Source organism: Gallus gallus, chromosome 3, assembly GCF_016699485.2.
Source record: "Gallus gallus isolate bGalGal1 chromosome 3, bGalGal1.mat.broiler.GRCg7b, whole genome shotgun sequence".
Classification (NCBI taxonomy): Eukaryota; Metazoa; Chordata; class Aves; order Galliformes; family Phasianidae; genus Gallus; species Gallus gallus.
Window position 1 is genome coordinate 39395194 of NC_052534.1, and position 16728 is coordinate 39411921.

The 16728-nt window shown below is 48.2% G+C and overlaps 1 protein-coding gene across 1 annotated transcript in view; it reads left to right on the forward strand.

Moving 5' to 3' along the window:
* The first annotated feature begins 1363 nt into the window (after positions 1-1363).
* EGLN1 (egl-9 family hypoxia inducible factor 1) overlaps positions 1364-16728 on the forward strand; it is a 30271-nt gene continuing 14906 nt past the window's right edge. Inside the window, exon 1 of the mRNA XM_015284393.4 lies at positions 1364-2650. Coding sequence (XP_015139879.3) covers positions 1718-2650 — 933 coding nt within the window. The 5' untranslated portion in view covers positions 1364-1717. The remainder of the gene's footprint in view (positions 2651-16728) is intronic.

A 16728-nucleotide genomic window follows, 5' to 3' on the forward strand; every position in this document is an offset into this window, starting at 1 on the left:
TGGGTGTTTGTAGCCTTGGTGCGCTTTGTTTCTCCTGTTACACCCCTCACGTAGTACCAGCAGTGCCTGACATTCCTATAAGTCCTGCTTCATCCATTAATTTTAAATCTAGGTCTATACAGAGAATGAACCGCTCTAATTGCATAAATGAAGCCCTCTTACTGGAGTACATCACAATCCCTGGTCTCACAACAGCCTGTGAGGAGCAACAGTACGGGTGTCTGTTCTACAGTGCTGAAGAAAAAAACGATTTCCCCAAAATCATATGAAAGACTTTGGCAGAGCACCGGCAGAACATTCACATCGCTCATTTTCAGTTACTAACCAAAGGACTCGTTTTGCTTTTCTACCCCCAGGTCTGCACAGTGGCTCTTTTCTTTGGCCCTCTTTGGCTTTAGGATGGAATTCTGTCCTGAGAAGACACACACAGCAGCTGAGTGCCCCTGCCCAGCCCAGCCAACCAAGGCTTCCGCTCTGCTCAACTGCTGGGTGAGCCCCGCAGCCCAGGAGGGACCGCTGCTGGAGCTTAGCGCTGAGTTTGCTGAGTGCTGCACCTCGACACATTGTGTTGGGCCGTACTGCACGGAAGTACAGGACGCACGGCATTCATTTGACATCTATTGCAAGCCAGCAGGACTCAGGCTAAGCTGGGTGGATAAGAGCACACGGGTCATCCCAGAGCTCCACGTGTGGCTGCTGACAGCCGATGTGACCGTGTCGGGGCCCTCTTCCCTCCATGGCGTCTCCTCTCTGCTGTCCCCTCAGCTCCCGCTGCTCTGCCAAACCCGTTTCCTTTTCCTGTGGGGCTTTGTCCCGCTCACGGCAGCGCCGGCCCCAGCTCCTCGTGGTTTTAGGGTCCCATCACCTGCTCTTTCTTCCTGCTGCGTTATTTAAACCGCCTGACTCCGGCGTACGTCAGGGCCGGGTTACGTCGAATAGAAGCCACACGTAATTTACGAGGGGGTCGGCGCCGCCTCATGCTCCGCCGGGTTACTTTGGGGCCTACGGTGACAAAACCCGACCCTCTGCTCGTCCGCTGCCGCCGGACCCACGGCCCAACTTTCATCACCCGCTGCCCCTCGGCACGCCGGTGCCACCCGCTCCCAACGCCGGGAGCAGGGGCTCGGCCCGAGGTTCCCAGCCACGCCCCGCCAGGAGCTTCGCAGCGCGGCAGGCCCCGCCAGCCTTCTGCGCGGCGCAGCGCGGCTCGCCCGGCCCGGCCCCGCCCGCCGGCGGCGCGGCCCCGCCCGCCTGACGCGCCGGCGGCGCTGGCGGGCTGGAAGTGGCGTACGTGCAGAGCGGGCCGCGAGCGTGGCGCCTCCTCCTCGCCCCGACACGGCGCTGAGGCGCGGCGGGCAGAGGCAGAGGCGGCGGCCGCGCCGGGCCGCGCACTCGGCAGAGCGGCCGCGCACAGCGCCAGCCGCCCGCCCGCCCCTCGGCTCTCCGCCGCCGCTGGCGGGGCGGCGATGAAGCGGCGCTAGAGGCGCAGGGAGGGCCCCCGCGGCAGCCCCGCGCCTGGCCGCGCCGAGGAGCAGGGAGGGAGGCCGCGGGCCGGCGGACGCGCAGGGCGGCGGGGGCCGCGGCGAGCCGGGCGGCCATGATGCAGTGAGCGCTGCTCCCAGCGCGGCCGGGCGGGGGCCCGCGTAGCGCCGCTCCCGCCCGCCTCCTTACATAACGCTCGGCGGCGGAGCGGGGCTGCGGCCGCACCACCAGCGCCATGGCGAATGACAGCGGCGGCGGCGCCGGACAGGGCGGCGGCGGCGGCGGCAGCAGCAGCGGGAGCGGGAGCGGCGGCGGCAGCAGCAGCAGCGAGCGGGACCGGCAGTACTGCGAGCTGTGCGGGAAGATGGAGAACCTGCTGCGGTGCGGGCGCTGCCGCAGCTCCTTCTACTGCAGTAAGGAGCACCAGCGGCAGGACTGGAAGAAGCACAAGCTCATCTGCCGCGGGGGAGGCGCGGCGGCCGCGGCAGGGGGCGCTGCAGAGCCTCGCGGCGCTCAGCCCCCGCCGCCCCGCGCCCACGGCTCCCGCAGCGCACGCGGCGCGCACGGCGCCGGGGCCGCGGCCTGCGGCCGGCCGGAGAAGGCGACGGCGAAAGGAGCCGCGCCCGGCCCCGAGCCCCCCGGCGAGGCCGCCCCGCCGGACGACGACCGCGTCGCGGCGGCCGGAGGCGGAGAGGCGGCTGCCCCGGCCCCGGCTCCGGCTCCGGCTCCCGCCGCGGAGGCGGTGCTGCTGTACCGGGACAAGTCGAACCTGTACCCTGGCGGCGTGCAGGCGGGGCCCGGCGGGGCCGCGCTGCGCCCCAACGGGCAGACCAAGTCGCTGGTGCCGCAGCGGCTGGCGCTGGAGTACATCGTGCCCTGCATGAACAAGCACGGCATCTGCGTGGTGGACGACTTCCTGGGCAAGGAGCTGGGCGGGCTGGTGGCCCAAGAAGTGCGCGCCCTGCACCACACCGGCCGCTTCACCGACGGGCAGCTGGTCAGCCAGAAGAGCGACTCCTCCAAGGACATCCGCGGCGACAAGATCACCTGGGTGGAGGGCAAGGAGCCGGGCTGCCAGACCATCCGCCTGCTCATGAACAGCATGGACGATCTCATCCGCCACTGCAACGGCAAGCTGGGCAACTACCGCATCAACGGCAGGACGAAAGTGAGTGCGGGACGGGGTGGGGACGGGCCGAGAGCCGCCGGCCGGCCGGGCGGGACCGTGGCCGCCGGTGCGCACGTGCGCGCGCCCCGCCGAGTGCCTGCGCGTGCGTTGTCGCGCGTCCCCGCCAGCGCCGCAGCGCGCACCCGCGCTGCTCGGAGGTGGCCGCGCGCCGAGGGCGCGGAACCGAGCCCCGTCGTGTCGGCCTGATTGGCGATTCCCTTCAGGTCCGCCGCATGAGATCGCGCGCTCCGTGAAGGACTGCGATGAATATTCATTACTGTCTTTTCAGCCCCTTCACAATTTGCTACCTCTGTTCAAGTATAAGACGGGCAGCGAGCTGCCGAGGGGCGCCCGGCGCGGCCGGTCCGGGCACAGACGCGCTGTTGTTGGTGCAGCTGCGGGGCCTCAGCTGGTGGGAAGCGGGAGTGGGAGGGGGAGAGCTGGGAGCCGAGAGACAGCCCCGGGTCTGTTCGGGTGCGCTGAGTTACCTCCTGCCGCAGAGGAACGTGGGGGGAACTCTTCGTTTCTTCTTTTTGTTCTGAAGTGCAATCTGTGCGTACCGCCGGTTGAACCGGCACTCTGTTAACGCTATCACGGACGCGGTCTGGATTTCTCCTCCAGCCCTGTTAACTCGGATTTGTCTGAGCCAGAAAGCTGTGAGGCGGCGGCACAGGCTGCCCAGGCAGGTGGTGGAGTCACGGTCCCTGGAGGTGTTCCAGAAACGTGTGCGTGTGGCACTGAGGGATGTGGGCAGTGGGCACAGCGGGGGGTGGGCTGATGGTTGGACAGGATGGTCTCAGTGGTCTTTTCCAGCCTTTACGATTCTTTAAGGTGCCAGTGCTTCAGACTCACCTGCTGCAAACATCTGTAGCCTTGCAGGCTTCGGTTTTGTGCAGCAAAGAGGAGGGCTGCTTCTATCCGCGTGCACAGCGATGTGCTGCTGGAAGTAACGTGTGCCAGGGCTGCAGTTCCCATCTTCTTGCAATGCTGAATCACATGTGTGACTCTTGGGCTGCCGTATGTGGCACCTCCAAGCAGTAAGCGACACTTCTGCTAGTTGAGAGGGAACGTCTAGGTGGGGAAAAAATCTCTTCATACAGCAATCTCCGCAGTTCCATAGAGCGGCAGTACAGTTGTGGAGGTTGTTGAGCACCTCTTGCTTTTCAGTCGCTGCTGAAATAAATGCCTGTGTTTCCAGGGAGCACAGCAGGTGCAGCCCTTTGCTCCTAACTGGTACAGAAATGCATTACTTTCTGTCTTCTGTTCCCTTGATTATCTCCCAAAATCAGTGCTTGTGGTGTTGCAGGAAAGCTCGTTTTCCTAAAGCTTCAGCAAGAGTAGAAGGAAATCTGTCCGTCGCTGCCACAGGTTTACTAGTGAGCTCACAAACATGCAAAGGTATATTGGTAAGAGGGGCTGTCAGTGGAAGAATCAGACTTGGTGGGTTTGTCTGTGTTTGTTCATAATGTCTGCAGGGGTAGCAATGGTGCACTGACTTCTACCCTCTCTCATGCATCCTTGGAGGCCTCCGCTTTCCCTCCACCCTTCTGCCACAGTGAGTAGGACCCAGCGACAGGAGCTTCTTTGACATCTCCTGCCAGAGCTCCTGGCTTTGGGAGGATGGAAACATGATGACACCTCTGGGTTATTGGGAGAGCCCTATTTTTTGTTTGCTTGCCTCTGCTTTTCCTGGATCAAGGTTTGATCTCATTCCAGCAGGAGTTGCAGTGTATATATGTTTTGTTCTTATCTGTAAAGATGAGTGTGCAGTAGAGATGCTGCTACTACACAGCAGTTACTCCAAAGCTTTTCTGTTAGCTCACCATGCAAAGTGTACAGCTTAGTTCACTTAACCAAATACAGTCAATTTCCTGATCTTTGTGAGTATGTTAGATTTGCACTCACAGCAGCATTTTTTAACAGAACCTGTCCCCATGCAGGATTAATTCTTACTGGTTTTACTTCAGGTAATAGGACCAAAATGGATAGAAATGCGGCGTGCGTAGATTCTACCAAATAATCTTACTACTCCCGTATGCATATGTTGCAACTCTGTGGTTTGCTCAGTTTGTGTGTGAAGAACTGGGTGTACCATTGTACTGAGGGTGCTAAATGAGCCAGCAGTGCCACTGGTGAGACGGGTAATTCCCAGCACCTGAAGAATGCCAGCCCCTGGGGCCTTGCTCTCCCTGCAGCTGTGTGGGTGGGGGCCAGCATCTGCTGGGAAATCCAACGTGTGCTATTGCAGCTTTGAGAAGGCAATTTTGTACTGACAGTTCTGAATGGTATTTTTTTTTTTAAGTCCAACTTCCTTATTATTACTTTTGCTAAATAGACTTTTACGTATAAAACGAGCCCAAAAGCCCCAAACCACTTGCAGCCTGTTCTTTATGATATTTTTGTTGGGTTCAGTGGTGTGTCGTCTTAGAATACTATCTTTGTTTTCCAACGTTGTGCAAGGGTTGGCATCGTGTCATAGCAGTCACAGGAGCCTTTATTGAATCTTTAACCTTTACCATATCTAGTCCAAGCTCTGTAAACAAGCATATCCTACTAGAGGGAGTGAATCATAAATCAGCTCCACAGCGTGCTGAAATTAACCTTTTCTCTAGACTGTGTCTTCAAAAATGTTTTGTTAATCACATATACCTGTAAAATCTTAAGAGTTCTGTTCCCCGAGCTTTAACCAGCAGCTGGATTCTTTCACAGGGATAAATGGGTTGTTGATCAAAGGTTTTAAGGAAGGGTAATTGTTTTTGATGGTGGGAAGTAGATCAAATGGAATTGATAACACCAGGGTTATCATTTCACATTTAATTCTAGCTTAACTTGTATAGCTTCTAGTGTTATGCCATTGAACTTGCTGTTGCTTACAGTGATTCTGGATACTTCATGAAGAAGGGGAGGTTAGTCTTGAGGTGCAGGCCAAGAGAGGGATGTTATGTACATCTGTCTATGGGGAAAAAGTACATTGTTTTACTATTTGAAACCCATACATGTTCCCTAGTTCTGGTCTGTAAGGAAAAGGACAATGAGTAAGGTGAAGTGTGAGAAATCTGGGGTTTTATATTTGGATTTTCTCTAAACTAACAGGGCTGTCTAAAATTGGCTAGCTGATGTCCTACCTAGCCCGGACTGTCAGTAGATCATGCTGTAGACTGAGAGGTGTCTGCATGGTAGTAGGTATAAACAGGCTGACTGCTTTTGGAGTGACTATACAGTTGCAAGTCTGACACTCTGGCTCACTATTTACTCATCTCAGAAGTCCTGACTTAGTACATTCCTTATTTTGTTCTGCTGTTCCCTTTCCTTCTGGAGTGTGCTGCTTTTTTCTTCCCTGTGGTAGAACGTGGCAGGTACCAGCAGATGTGAACTCTGCTGCCTTTCTCCTACTTCCTGTTGTTTTCCAGGTTTTTCTTCTTCCATCTCCTCCCCAAATGCTCATTCTCTTCCCTTTCTCTTATCGGCTGCTGCACTTGTACATGCACATACTTCTGTTTCCTGCCTGTCCTGTCCTAGATAGCTGCTGAGGGTGGCTCACCAACCTGCTCACCAAAGCCAGAGGGTGAAGTACTCCTGAATCTCACTCAGGTGAGGTTTTTCTTCCCTCTCCACACAGAGGCTGATAAGAAGGAAGCTTTATGATTTATTTTTTTTTGCTAGGTGTCTCTTTCCTCTATTGCGGGCTCTGCTGATCAGCTGAGATTTCAAGTCAGAAGGATTGTGTCCTTTACTAGTGTTACAGTAATATTGGGAGATCATAATTACAGACCAGGACCTAATAATCACCGTATAAAGAAGCATCTGATCCATCAACTGTTCCTACTTGTGCTCTCCCCACACCCGACGCTATCCATCTCCTGTCCCTACTCTGCCCTTTTTAGTGAGGGGGGAGTTCCTGGACAGCTTGACAATTGCCATTATGTTCTTTTAGGCTTTGTTTCATTCCCACTCCTTTGTGGCCTGACAGAAGAGCTACGGCTCAAACTGCTCAGTTCTAATGCTCTCCTATCTCTAGCATCATGGCAGTGCGCCCACTGCTCCTCAGCCACCAGTGGCTTAAGAATTTGCCTTATGGGCTGCATATTGTGCAAGCCTGCTCCCATGCTTTTTCTTTTTTTAAGTTGCTGAATTACTCCTGATCTCAAACAGACTGACCTGATTGTAAATACTGTATCTGCTGCTTGTAATTTCCTGGGCACTGATCAATTTTCAGTATGATGCTACATGCTAGAGCATCCTGGAGCTTTCTGAAGACCTTGAGTGCTCTGGATTTGACTGTGTTCTTCCTTCAAAGTCAGTAATGCTCCGTTAGAAAATAATCTTCTATCAGTGATTGGATTTCTCATATCCTGCAGTTAGCTGTACTGGAAACTGGAAAGGAGTTTTTTGGATTGAAACATTTGCGTAGCAGCTTTCCTGCAAAGAGGCTGGATTAGTGTCAGCAAGGGCAGAGATATTTAGCTAAAAAAGCAGTGATCAGCTGTTGAAGCTGTCGGTGTCTGGTGTAGCACTGAATGGAGGCAGAGGGAGCAAGAGAAGGCACAAGTGTTGAGTTTTGCAGATACCATTCAAAATAGTGTGCCGGAAATCTGAGCAAGACTTCTGCGAGTTCTTTCCACCAGATCTTACTCTGCAGGGTGAGTATGTGTGCAGTGGGAAGATGGCAGATGAAAATGAAAGGTAGGGAATAAGAACTTGGCAGCCATGTGGGTACTGACAGGGATCGGGCAGAGGGAAGGTGAGGTTAAAGCTGAGCAACAGCTGTGGAGAAGAAGAGCTTCCCCTCAATCTGCCTGTGGCACGTCCATTGGTAGAGATCATTCTGCATCACTCTTGCATTTAATTTATTTCTGGATAGCAAACTTGCTGATTTATTTTGTTAGTAATGGATGCTTGCATGGACCAGAATTGGCCACTGAGTTATGGGAAAAAGTGGGTATGTCTCTCTCAGTACTTGCTTGAATTCCTTGAACCTGATAGAGTTTTACAGATGCTTTAGCTTAAGGATTTTTCTTCCTGATGGTGTTTTTGTTGGCAATTGCATTTTCTTCTAGATGTGTGCCGTTCAGCAAAGGATTATGAGGTGATTCATGGATACTTTAGGGCAGCCCGCAAACTTTACATTCCTGTTGGGCTAAAGCTCTGAGCTGAGTACAGTTTTATTTGTCCTTTCTTGTGTTTTGAGTCTCAAAAGGCTGTTATTTCTAAATGCAAATGATCTGCTTGTGAAGCAGGGTGTCCAGAAAAGACACTTGTTTATGGCCAGTGAAAATTAAAAGATAGATTAAAAGCTTTTGTGGGTACCAAGGTACCAAGTTAGTTTTCCCTACAGATTGATCTCCAGGAGCAGGTGCATATGTGGGTACACTCCTCAATAACAAATAACAGTAAAACCCTCTGCACATGTTAGGGTAGTGATCATAACTAAGGAGTAATATACCATATCCAAGGGTGGGGAGCACTGCTAGTGACTCCTATCAGCTTTTCCATGTCCTCATGACTTAGGCTGTAGTTTACCGAGCACTTCAGGCTGACAAATTAGTCACTCTTCTTTATTGGTACAAGTATTTACATGGCCATCCCGTGAACTGGTGCGGGGAACTGATCCATCTGAAAAATGAACTGCCAAAAGAAGTGCTCCTGATTCAGTGTTTGGATGTTTGTGCTGGCGCAGGGGACTGGCAGATGCTGAGACTTTCTTTCAACAGCAATGCTAATTTATGCCAGCTTAAAGGGTTTGCCAAACTACAGCCTTAGTTTAACAGTTAGGGACTGATTATCTCAAAATTTGCCTGTGAAACTTTGAATAAGAGTTAAGAAATGTGTTTCATATATCATATTCTTTTTCCCTCGTGCTTTATTTGTCCATTATCCTCGCATGTTTGGTATGAGGTTCAGTTTCTGCCATCAGAAACATGTTATTCTATCCTTCAGGAATCTTTCCTGTGACAATTCTATGCAAAAGCTTTACTGATCTTCCTCAATAGAAAACGTACACAAGAAAGAAAATACTCTCTCTGAATCTTTCCAGCCTGAATAATTTGGGGGGTTGGGGGGAGGGCCCCTGCTCAGCCATGTCCCCCTTGTTTTGTCTCTGTTGGTTCAGAGACTCAGTCTGAAGTGGACGGTTTTAGCACTGCCTTATTTTTATTGTCCCATTTCCTCTTCGTTCCTTGGTGCACGAGGATAGCTCTCTGAAGTGCTGGGTTGGCTCACTGCATGCTGTGTTTCCAGTCCTTTTGGGCTATACAGCCGCAGTTAGATTTTCAGTCGTTGCTGTTTCAGAGTTGTACAGACCACAAGGATACATGTGCACGAGTGACCTCCGTGTACAGTAGGTCATTAACTTTTTCCTCTTGGTGGCATCACTGATTTTCTGATGGTGTTGCTGCTTTGATGTGCCGTGCTGCCTGTCCTACCCCCCAGAGCAGTGACGTTGGTTGACTTTCTAGCTACTACTAAATGCAGTAAGCATTATTTATGATACCCTTTCTGCCTTTCACATTCGTGGTTTACTTATTACGCACTTAAGGAGAACCAATCCTGGTCTTTGTGGCCTTTTTCAGAAGTCATTTTGTGCTCATTAAGTCCTTGTAAAGGCCTCCCAGTTTCCAAAGATTATTGGTTAACCGTAGCTGATCAAGCATATTTTCAGTGTGAGCTTGTTCCAGAACTAGCTGGTAAGTTGCAGTCGTAAGCTTCAGGTTGAAAGCTAATTCACTCGCTGTTCCAGGGAAGTGTCTGTCAAAAATAGAGCAGTGCCTCTATGCACGTAACAGCTGCGTGCACTTGAAGACTTTCTTGTTCTTTGGTATTTAACTCGAAATGACTCAAGAGTATTTTTGTTAGCATATAATGTTATAAATAAGTATTGGGTAGGAATCTGAGCACCCGCCTGTGCAGGGATTTGTGTGATGTAGAGCAGCAATGTACGTGTTGTATGCACGGTGCCCTAACATAGATGTGAAGGCCGTGCCTGTGGGGTACAGCTAATGGGAACTGATGGTAAGATGGTCAGGTGACTTCACAAAGCTTTTGAGGCAATAAGCTGACTGAAGATCTGAGGTTTTTTTAATTAACTTTTTGATTTGTAAATATATTTTAAATCTGTTTACGAGAGGAGCTTGTATTGTCAATGTGCATCACTTTGTGGTAACCCAAAAGTGTTGGCAAAGTGGCAGAGGATGGCAGCTTCTCTGGGCATACTCTTCCTCTGCCTTTCTGTTGTTGGCCTGCTGGAGTGCCAGGATCTGTTATCTTTGTGTTAATGTAGTTCAGAAAGCCGCAGATACGTAGCTAGAACTGTCTTTGAATGTACTAGTTAAATTAAAGCAATAAATCTTAAGAATAGAACAGGCAGCTCGGAGTTGACAAACAGCATATTTTTCCTGTTGCTGCTCTCCGTCCTGTTCAGACATCTGCTCTTGCTGTGGTCATCAGGCTGTGCGAACAGCTTCTGCTGTGTGTGGTTGGTACTCAGCTGAAGGCGTCGGGCCCTTCTGCTTTCGGTTGGCTGCTGCATTGTTGTTGGAGTAGCTGGCACGCAGCCTTGCCACTGTGAGAACGGAAGCTGTGGCCAGTTGATAAGGGCATCTTGAACTCGCTCACTTTCACCAGGCCTGTTTCATTGGGCATCTTATCATCCAAGTTGGCTAAAACGGTCTGAAATGTTCCTAGCTTGGGTCCCTTTTCGTTATGCAGGTGCTAAGTGCAGTCTCTCCTGCAGCTTAATGACAGTTTTCTCCCGGTTGGCCTATTTTACAGTTAACCTGTGCCTATCACACGGTCCCAGCTTAGTGAAGCTTGCTGTTTTTTAGTATGTGTGCACTTCACAACAAAAGTTTAAGGAAAATAAAATCAGTTCCTTATCTGTAGGGCAGGCTTATCTCTGTCTAGAGGTGTTTCGAAGTTTACAAGGGGACTTCTGTAGTGAGAGGGCATAATGCATCAGGGATCCTTTTGAACTTAGAGCAGCAGGCACTTCCAAAGCCACTGTCAAAAAATGCTTTTCTTTCATATTGTCCATATCATTTACTGTGTTTTGTGCAGTGAATTCATAACAGACATCTGGACGAAGTTATTTTCAGGATGTTTTAGTTTACCCAAGAAGAATGCCACCCACTTAGATATTTCACAGAAGTACCCAGAGGGAACCTCTCAACGTGCAGGGGTCAGGCTCATGTATATTTCCAGGCTGTTGCATAAATCAAAACCCTGCAGCCCTGAGCTTACGGTCCTCCACCCTGCTAATCCTATCCATTTTTCTTTCATCTGCATTCCCCACAGGTACCTGCTGCTCCTTCCTATGGTCCCCTCGACACCTTGGGCTGCTGGTATGGAGCCCTTGCCTGCTGAGTGGATGGAGAAGGAGCAGGTGCCAAGAGCAGGGCTGCCTGACCCTGCTGTGTGTGCAGAGCATAAGGCTTTGCTCAATTTCTGGGCCCTGCTGGATATTTGGCAGGGCAGACCCTTCCAGTAGGCTATCCTCTGCGAGGACTGCATTTGAAAGATAAGAATGCCTGCCTCTTGTGAGATGCCAGTTGATCATCTTTAGTAGTAAATTGAAGCTGGATGGAGTTGTACTCATCTGAAGTATTTCTGAAGAATACCCAGTCTTACTGGGAACAAAATTTCCGATGGAGCTACATCTAAAACAGCTGTTAGTACTGTTCAAATACTAACTATTTATTCTTCTGGAGGCTTACACTCTTCTTGCAGCCTAAATAATCTTGTTTCAGTTTCTTGCCATTTGCCTTCTAGTGTTTGTTAGAGTTCTTCCCTATCAAATATCTCCTTTTCACCTGAAGATGTGATCTCTTCATACCATCGTGCATTTATTGCAAGTAATCTATAATCAGTGTGTAGGTGAAGCTTCAAAATACTGACAAAATGATGCTTGTGTATAGCTTCCAGCAATTCAAGAACTTCCTTTGCCAGAGGTTGCATCTTAGCCACTGCTCTCAGTATGCACGGATGGATGGATGTACTTGCCATTAATTTACGTAATCTTGGTTTTAAGAGCCATTTGTACTTTTGGCCTCTGCGATATCCTGTAACAATGAGTCCTGCAGTTTGATTAGATGGGGAAGGAACTTCCTTTTGTTTAAAGCCTACAGCCTGATGATTTTCGACGTCTTCAAGATTCTTTGTTGTGAAAACTCATTTTGCAGTAGTTTTATCTTTTGTGGCTTTAAGCCTGATACTTTCCTTCATACATTTGTCAGCTGATACTTTTTCCTTCCAGAACTGAAGAGCTACAGTCTTAGCATTTCTTCAGCTGGGTATTGTTTTATACCCCTGTACATTCCTGTTGTCCATTTATGCAGCTTTGTGGGTCTGCTAATCCCTCTTTTGCACTTCCTCTTTACTGAATGGCACCTGCAATTTTCTTGTCCAGATACCTGATATCATTCTAACCTTCTGTGCACCTTTCTGCAGTCAGTGTTGGAATGATTCCCACAGTGTATTTCCTTACTGCGTGTAAACGCTGCTGGCCTGCTACTCCCTCCCTCTTCCCGGTCACGTGAAAAGTACAGACCCTGTGGGGATCCTGTTGGGAGCTGTTGTTTTTCACTGAACAGAGGTTAGTTTGCCGTGGTGAAATTGCTACTTCAAGCCATGGTTTTATTGCTATTTGCGTTTATCTGTTCCAGTACTTTAGAATGCCTCGAGAGTAAGGGCCATACTTAAAGCGCTTTATACTTAAAATTTTCTAATTTTTGCATCAAAATTAATGCCTTGACTAAATCTCCATTACAGCCTGGGGAAAATGACATATAGTGGCTCCCTGAGGCCTCCTAACCTTGGCGCAGACTCAAGAACAACACGGGAGTTCACAGACTGGTGTCCCAACTTTGTCATTTTCCTCAGAGAAAACAGCAAGCGGGAGTGGTAACTTCTCCTGAGCCAAAGGCTAGGCCACAGTTGCATTATAAGTTCAGTAGGTATAAATGAGAGAGACTTTTCTTTTTTACCCATTTAGTCCTAGATGGAATACTTTGACCTGTAGGAGAAGAAACATAGATGAAGATACGATCAGCTAGCTTTTTCAGCTTAATCTTATCCCATTGCAACAAGAATGTTGCAGAGTTGTTGTTTGTGAGTTTTAGCTTTTACTATGCCTTTTCCTCTTTCTAAGCACACATCCTACTACTTTGAAGATGCACCCGTGCAAAGACAAAGCTAGTAACATGTTTCTGCACAGTGTTGCTTGTGTTGATCCTGGGAATTAAATACAATCCAGGCTTTTTGCTTAAGCTCTAGGGCTTCTTTGTGCCCCAGGTGAGGGACCAGTCAGCGTGCCTGAGGGCAGAGCTGCTGCTCAGAGCAGGGGACTGGGAGGATGCTGCTGCAGCTCTGGGTGCTGCTGGCTTGGGTTAGCAGCATGGCCTGTGGCGTTTTCATGTGGCATTGTAAGCTCTGTTTTCCTACTTGTGAATTCAGTTTTTAAAAGTTCTTTAGTAACCAGTGAACATTGTTATGTGTTACTACCCATGGGCTTGAATTCCATTTTGCTTGTATGAATAAAGCGTACAAAAACAATGCTTTCCCTTGGAGAATTTACAATTAAATACAAGTTCAGTGTTCACTTTAACAGTTCTGCATGTACCCACCCTCCAGCAAAAAGCTTATTAATGATTTAAAGCACTAAGTAAGTCAATTCCAGCTAAAACTAGTGGAAGAATTTTGTTAGGAGCCCTGCAGTTACCTACTGTTACAGCACCTGCAGTTTGAATTGATTGTTTTTGTTCCTAGTTAGCTTTCTGCAATGCCAGCGTGTGTTGCTTGTGAATGTTTTATCTGGGAGACAGATTATCTGAACTGCCTTTTGAACCTCGTGGGTGGACACGAGCATGGCAGTAGTGTGCTGTGCATGTAGTGGGGGCTGTTTTCTTCCTTCTCGTTTTCAGTCACAATTCTGTGTGCTAATAGCAGCTTCTCACATCTGAGATGTTTTGTATTTGGTTAAGGGGCTGGAGGGTGTAGAAAAGCAATTGTAGCTGAAGTTTTCTGGGGTGTCTCAGTTATCAGTGCTTGCCGTTTGGTTTCATGGGGTTAGTAATGGGGCTGGCACAATTAAAAGCCATGCTTTGGAACTTGCTCCTCTTTGTTATCACAGTGTGCATGTTTGGCAAGTGCTGCCACGTTCCATCAGTTCTTGCCTGCTCTTCCTTCTCCTCCCTCTCTTTCCCTTCCGTCATGCTCTCTTTTCAGAATGGCTTTATCTCATCTTTGGTTACGGATCTCAGATCAAATGAAGGCAGGGTACAAAGTTGATTCTGGAAGCTGTTATCCTTATTATAGAAATATGGAGCCATCAACTACATGTACTAGAAGTTAGTAAATCACCTGCCCGACCACAGGAAATTTCCTGAAGTGTTGTCTCTTACTCAGAAGCCGTTAATCACCATTGATGTTAAATAATAGATGCATGTTTTAGAAGAGCCTGTACTTATTTTCAGTAACGGTAGAGAAATTTCATTGTAAAATACAATCTGTGGTTCATTTCTGCTGAAGGGTTCATTTCTGCCAACTCTGAAATCTGTAGTGGTTGCCTGCTGACCTGAGCAGGAAGTTTATTACTTGTGAAGAATTCTACTATTTTGCATTCTGCAATTGCTTCACTTCAGCTCCTGTGATACTCAGTGTTATGTTTTGCCTTCTGGTAATACTGACTTGTGGCAGTGTTGCTATTCTCTCCTTATTTTTTTTTTTTTTTCCTCCACTATATATCATCTTTACATCAGTGATTTCCTCTGCTGTTGCATAGGGCGGTGGGGAATTTGTATCCGTGAGTTATTTCAGGATGTTTCCAAATATACTTTCTTGAGTGCAGTTCTTATTTCTTTCCTTTTCTTGGTTACAGTCTTAAGTAGGGGATAGGCTTTGAAAAATGAAACTTACGTACTGCATATCTTGCATGTGGGTTGCATAAATACATCTTACAGATCATTTTTGATGGGCTGACATGGTACCCCCAATCGAGGCTGTGATTCCTAATCCCTGCAATGTTTCCTCAGCAAGTACAGGATGTTGTAAGGACGTAACTGTCTTCAGTTTGCCAAAGCAGTTATCCGTAACAGGATTGTTGGGTACATTCTTAAAAAAAAAAAAAAAAATAAAAATAAAAGAAGCCCAACAACTTTCTGCATGGTTTTGGTTCAGCTGCCTTCTGATTATCAGAGTGGGAAATAGGAAGTTTGAGATTAGCACCATGTTTCTGACCATGGAACTTGTGGAGTGACAGTGATAACAACATGGTTGATTGGAATCTTGGCAGATTCTTGACTTTTCTTCTAGTTATTATTTACAAAGAAAAACTGATCTTCAGAGGAACCTACTTGCCTTTCAGACAGGGTAAATATAAAATATCCTATATAGTATTTATCTATAACATATTATTTTCCTTACTGAAGCAGTAGGAAGGAGGAAAGTAGTTAGCTTTTTTTTTTTTTTTCCCCTTGGATTGGCCATTCTCCTAGCAGTTTCATGATTCTGTGTGTAAGAGGAGTTGGAGCGAGCCAGATATGTGCCTTTTAATCAGTAGATAGTTGGTAATGCACCAGGTTGTACATATTTCTCCAAGGGCATGAGGGTGGTGTGTGCTGTCCACCTTTGCTATCCTTTTGCTCTCATGGGACAAAAGTGGTTGGGGAGGTGACTTTTAGGGAGACTGGGAAAGCCTATATGAACAACACTAGTTCCTAAACCAGAAGTGCTATTGTTGCTGTGAGCTTAAATTTGCTGTAGATTTGTGCTGTAAAATTGGTGTTGAAGGAGACAGTGGGGTTCTCTGTTGACTAGGCTGGGACGGACATTTCCCTCAAGCTTTTCTGGCTGCCTGGACTCGGTGCTTGGTACATTCAGATCTTTCTCTTGTGCACATGGCCACGTACTCGTAAAGCAAATAAATCACATTCCTGAGCCAGTCTTGTCAGGGAGTTCATTGTGCCTGCGTAGATTTTCCTGTCACAGCACACGCTTGTGTGGGCCTGGTAGTGGGGCAGCGTGTAGGAGCAGCAAATGTGTATGGGAGCTGATAGTCGTGGCCCTGTGTGCCCAGGGCTGGCTTTGTGGCATTTTATTTCACGCCTGAAACTGGCAGTGAAAAACAAGTTGCCTGTCCCAGTGCCTGTGGCCAGTGTGTTTCTACCTTTTGTTTAGATTTCTCATGTGGAAGTCATCTTGGAAGTATTCAGGGTTGGGTTTACTGCCGCTGAACACTTATCTAAGCTGAATTAATGACTTGATGTCAACATCATAAGACCTACTGCCGGCACTTGTGAGCAGCCTGTAATTCTGTGTGGCCATAGCTATTTCTCAAGACTTTCTACCAGCTGTGCTATGAGTTGAGCACAGATACCAGTTTATGTTTGAACTCCATACGCAGAGTCATCTGGTTAAAACCAAAAACCCCAAATATTGTTTATATGAGTTCTGAGAGGGGCCCTGTTATGTTGTGGTAATGGGATTGTGTAGAAGAGCTTGAATAGAGACAATGTACATATGGAAGCCCATAAAAAGCAATGTGGACGGAGTCAGCGTTTCTTGCTTATAAATTGCAGATGATTTGGAAGCATATTACAGACTGTTTGCTGTTATTTGGCTTTAAACCTCATTAAGACTTCTACAAAAGGTTACTATGAATTAAAGCAGCACTTTGCCTGTTAACGTCTCACTGTGTAGTTACTCATTTTTATAAACACGCTAAGAATTCCTATAATTCTTTCAAATCAGGAGTGAGTGCTTTGGTACACTAAAGCATTTGTCAAGTTGGGAATACTGTGGGCACTGCTGAATACTCCGTGACCCCTTGCAAGAATCATGAGCGTTATTTTTAAATCATTTTTAGGCAATGTAATGTTTGTGGCAATAAATCCTTCCGTAGATTTAATTTTATGTGTGCTAAGACCTTGACTTTTGAGTGCTTTATGTAGGCGCTGAAAATGTAAGATACTTACATCACAGAATTGGCTTCCTATCTGGCTAACTGCTGAAGGTACAATCCCATTATTGTCTGGTTGTGCAGTCACACAACATTCAAATCTTAGGAAATATTTCCTCCAAGCTGAATT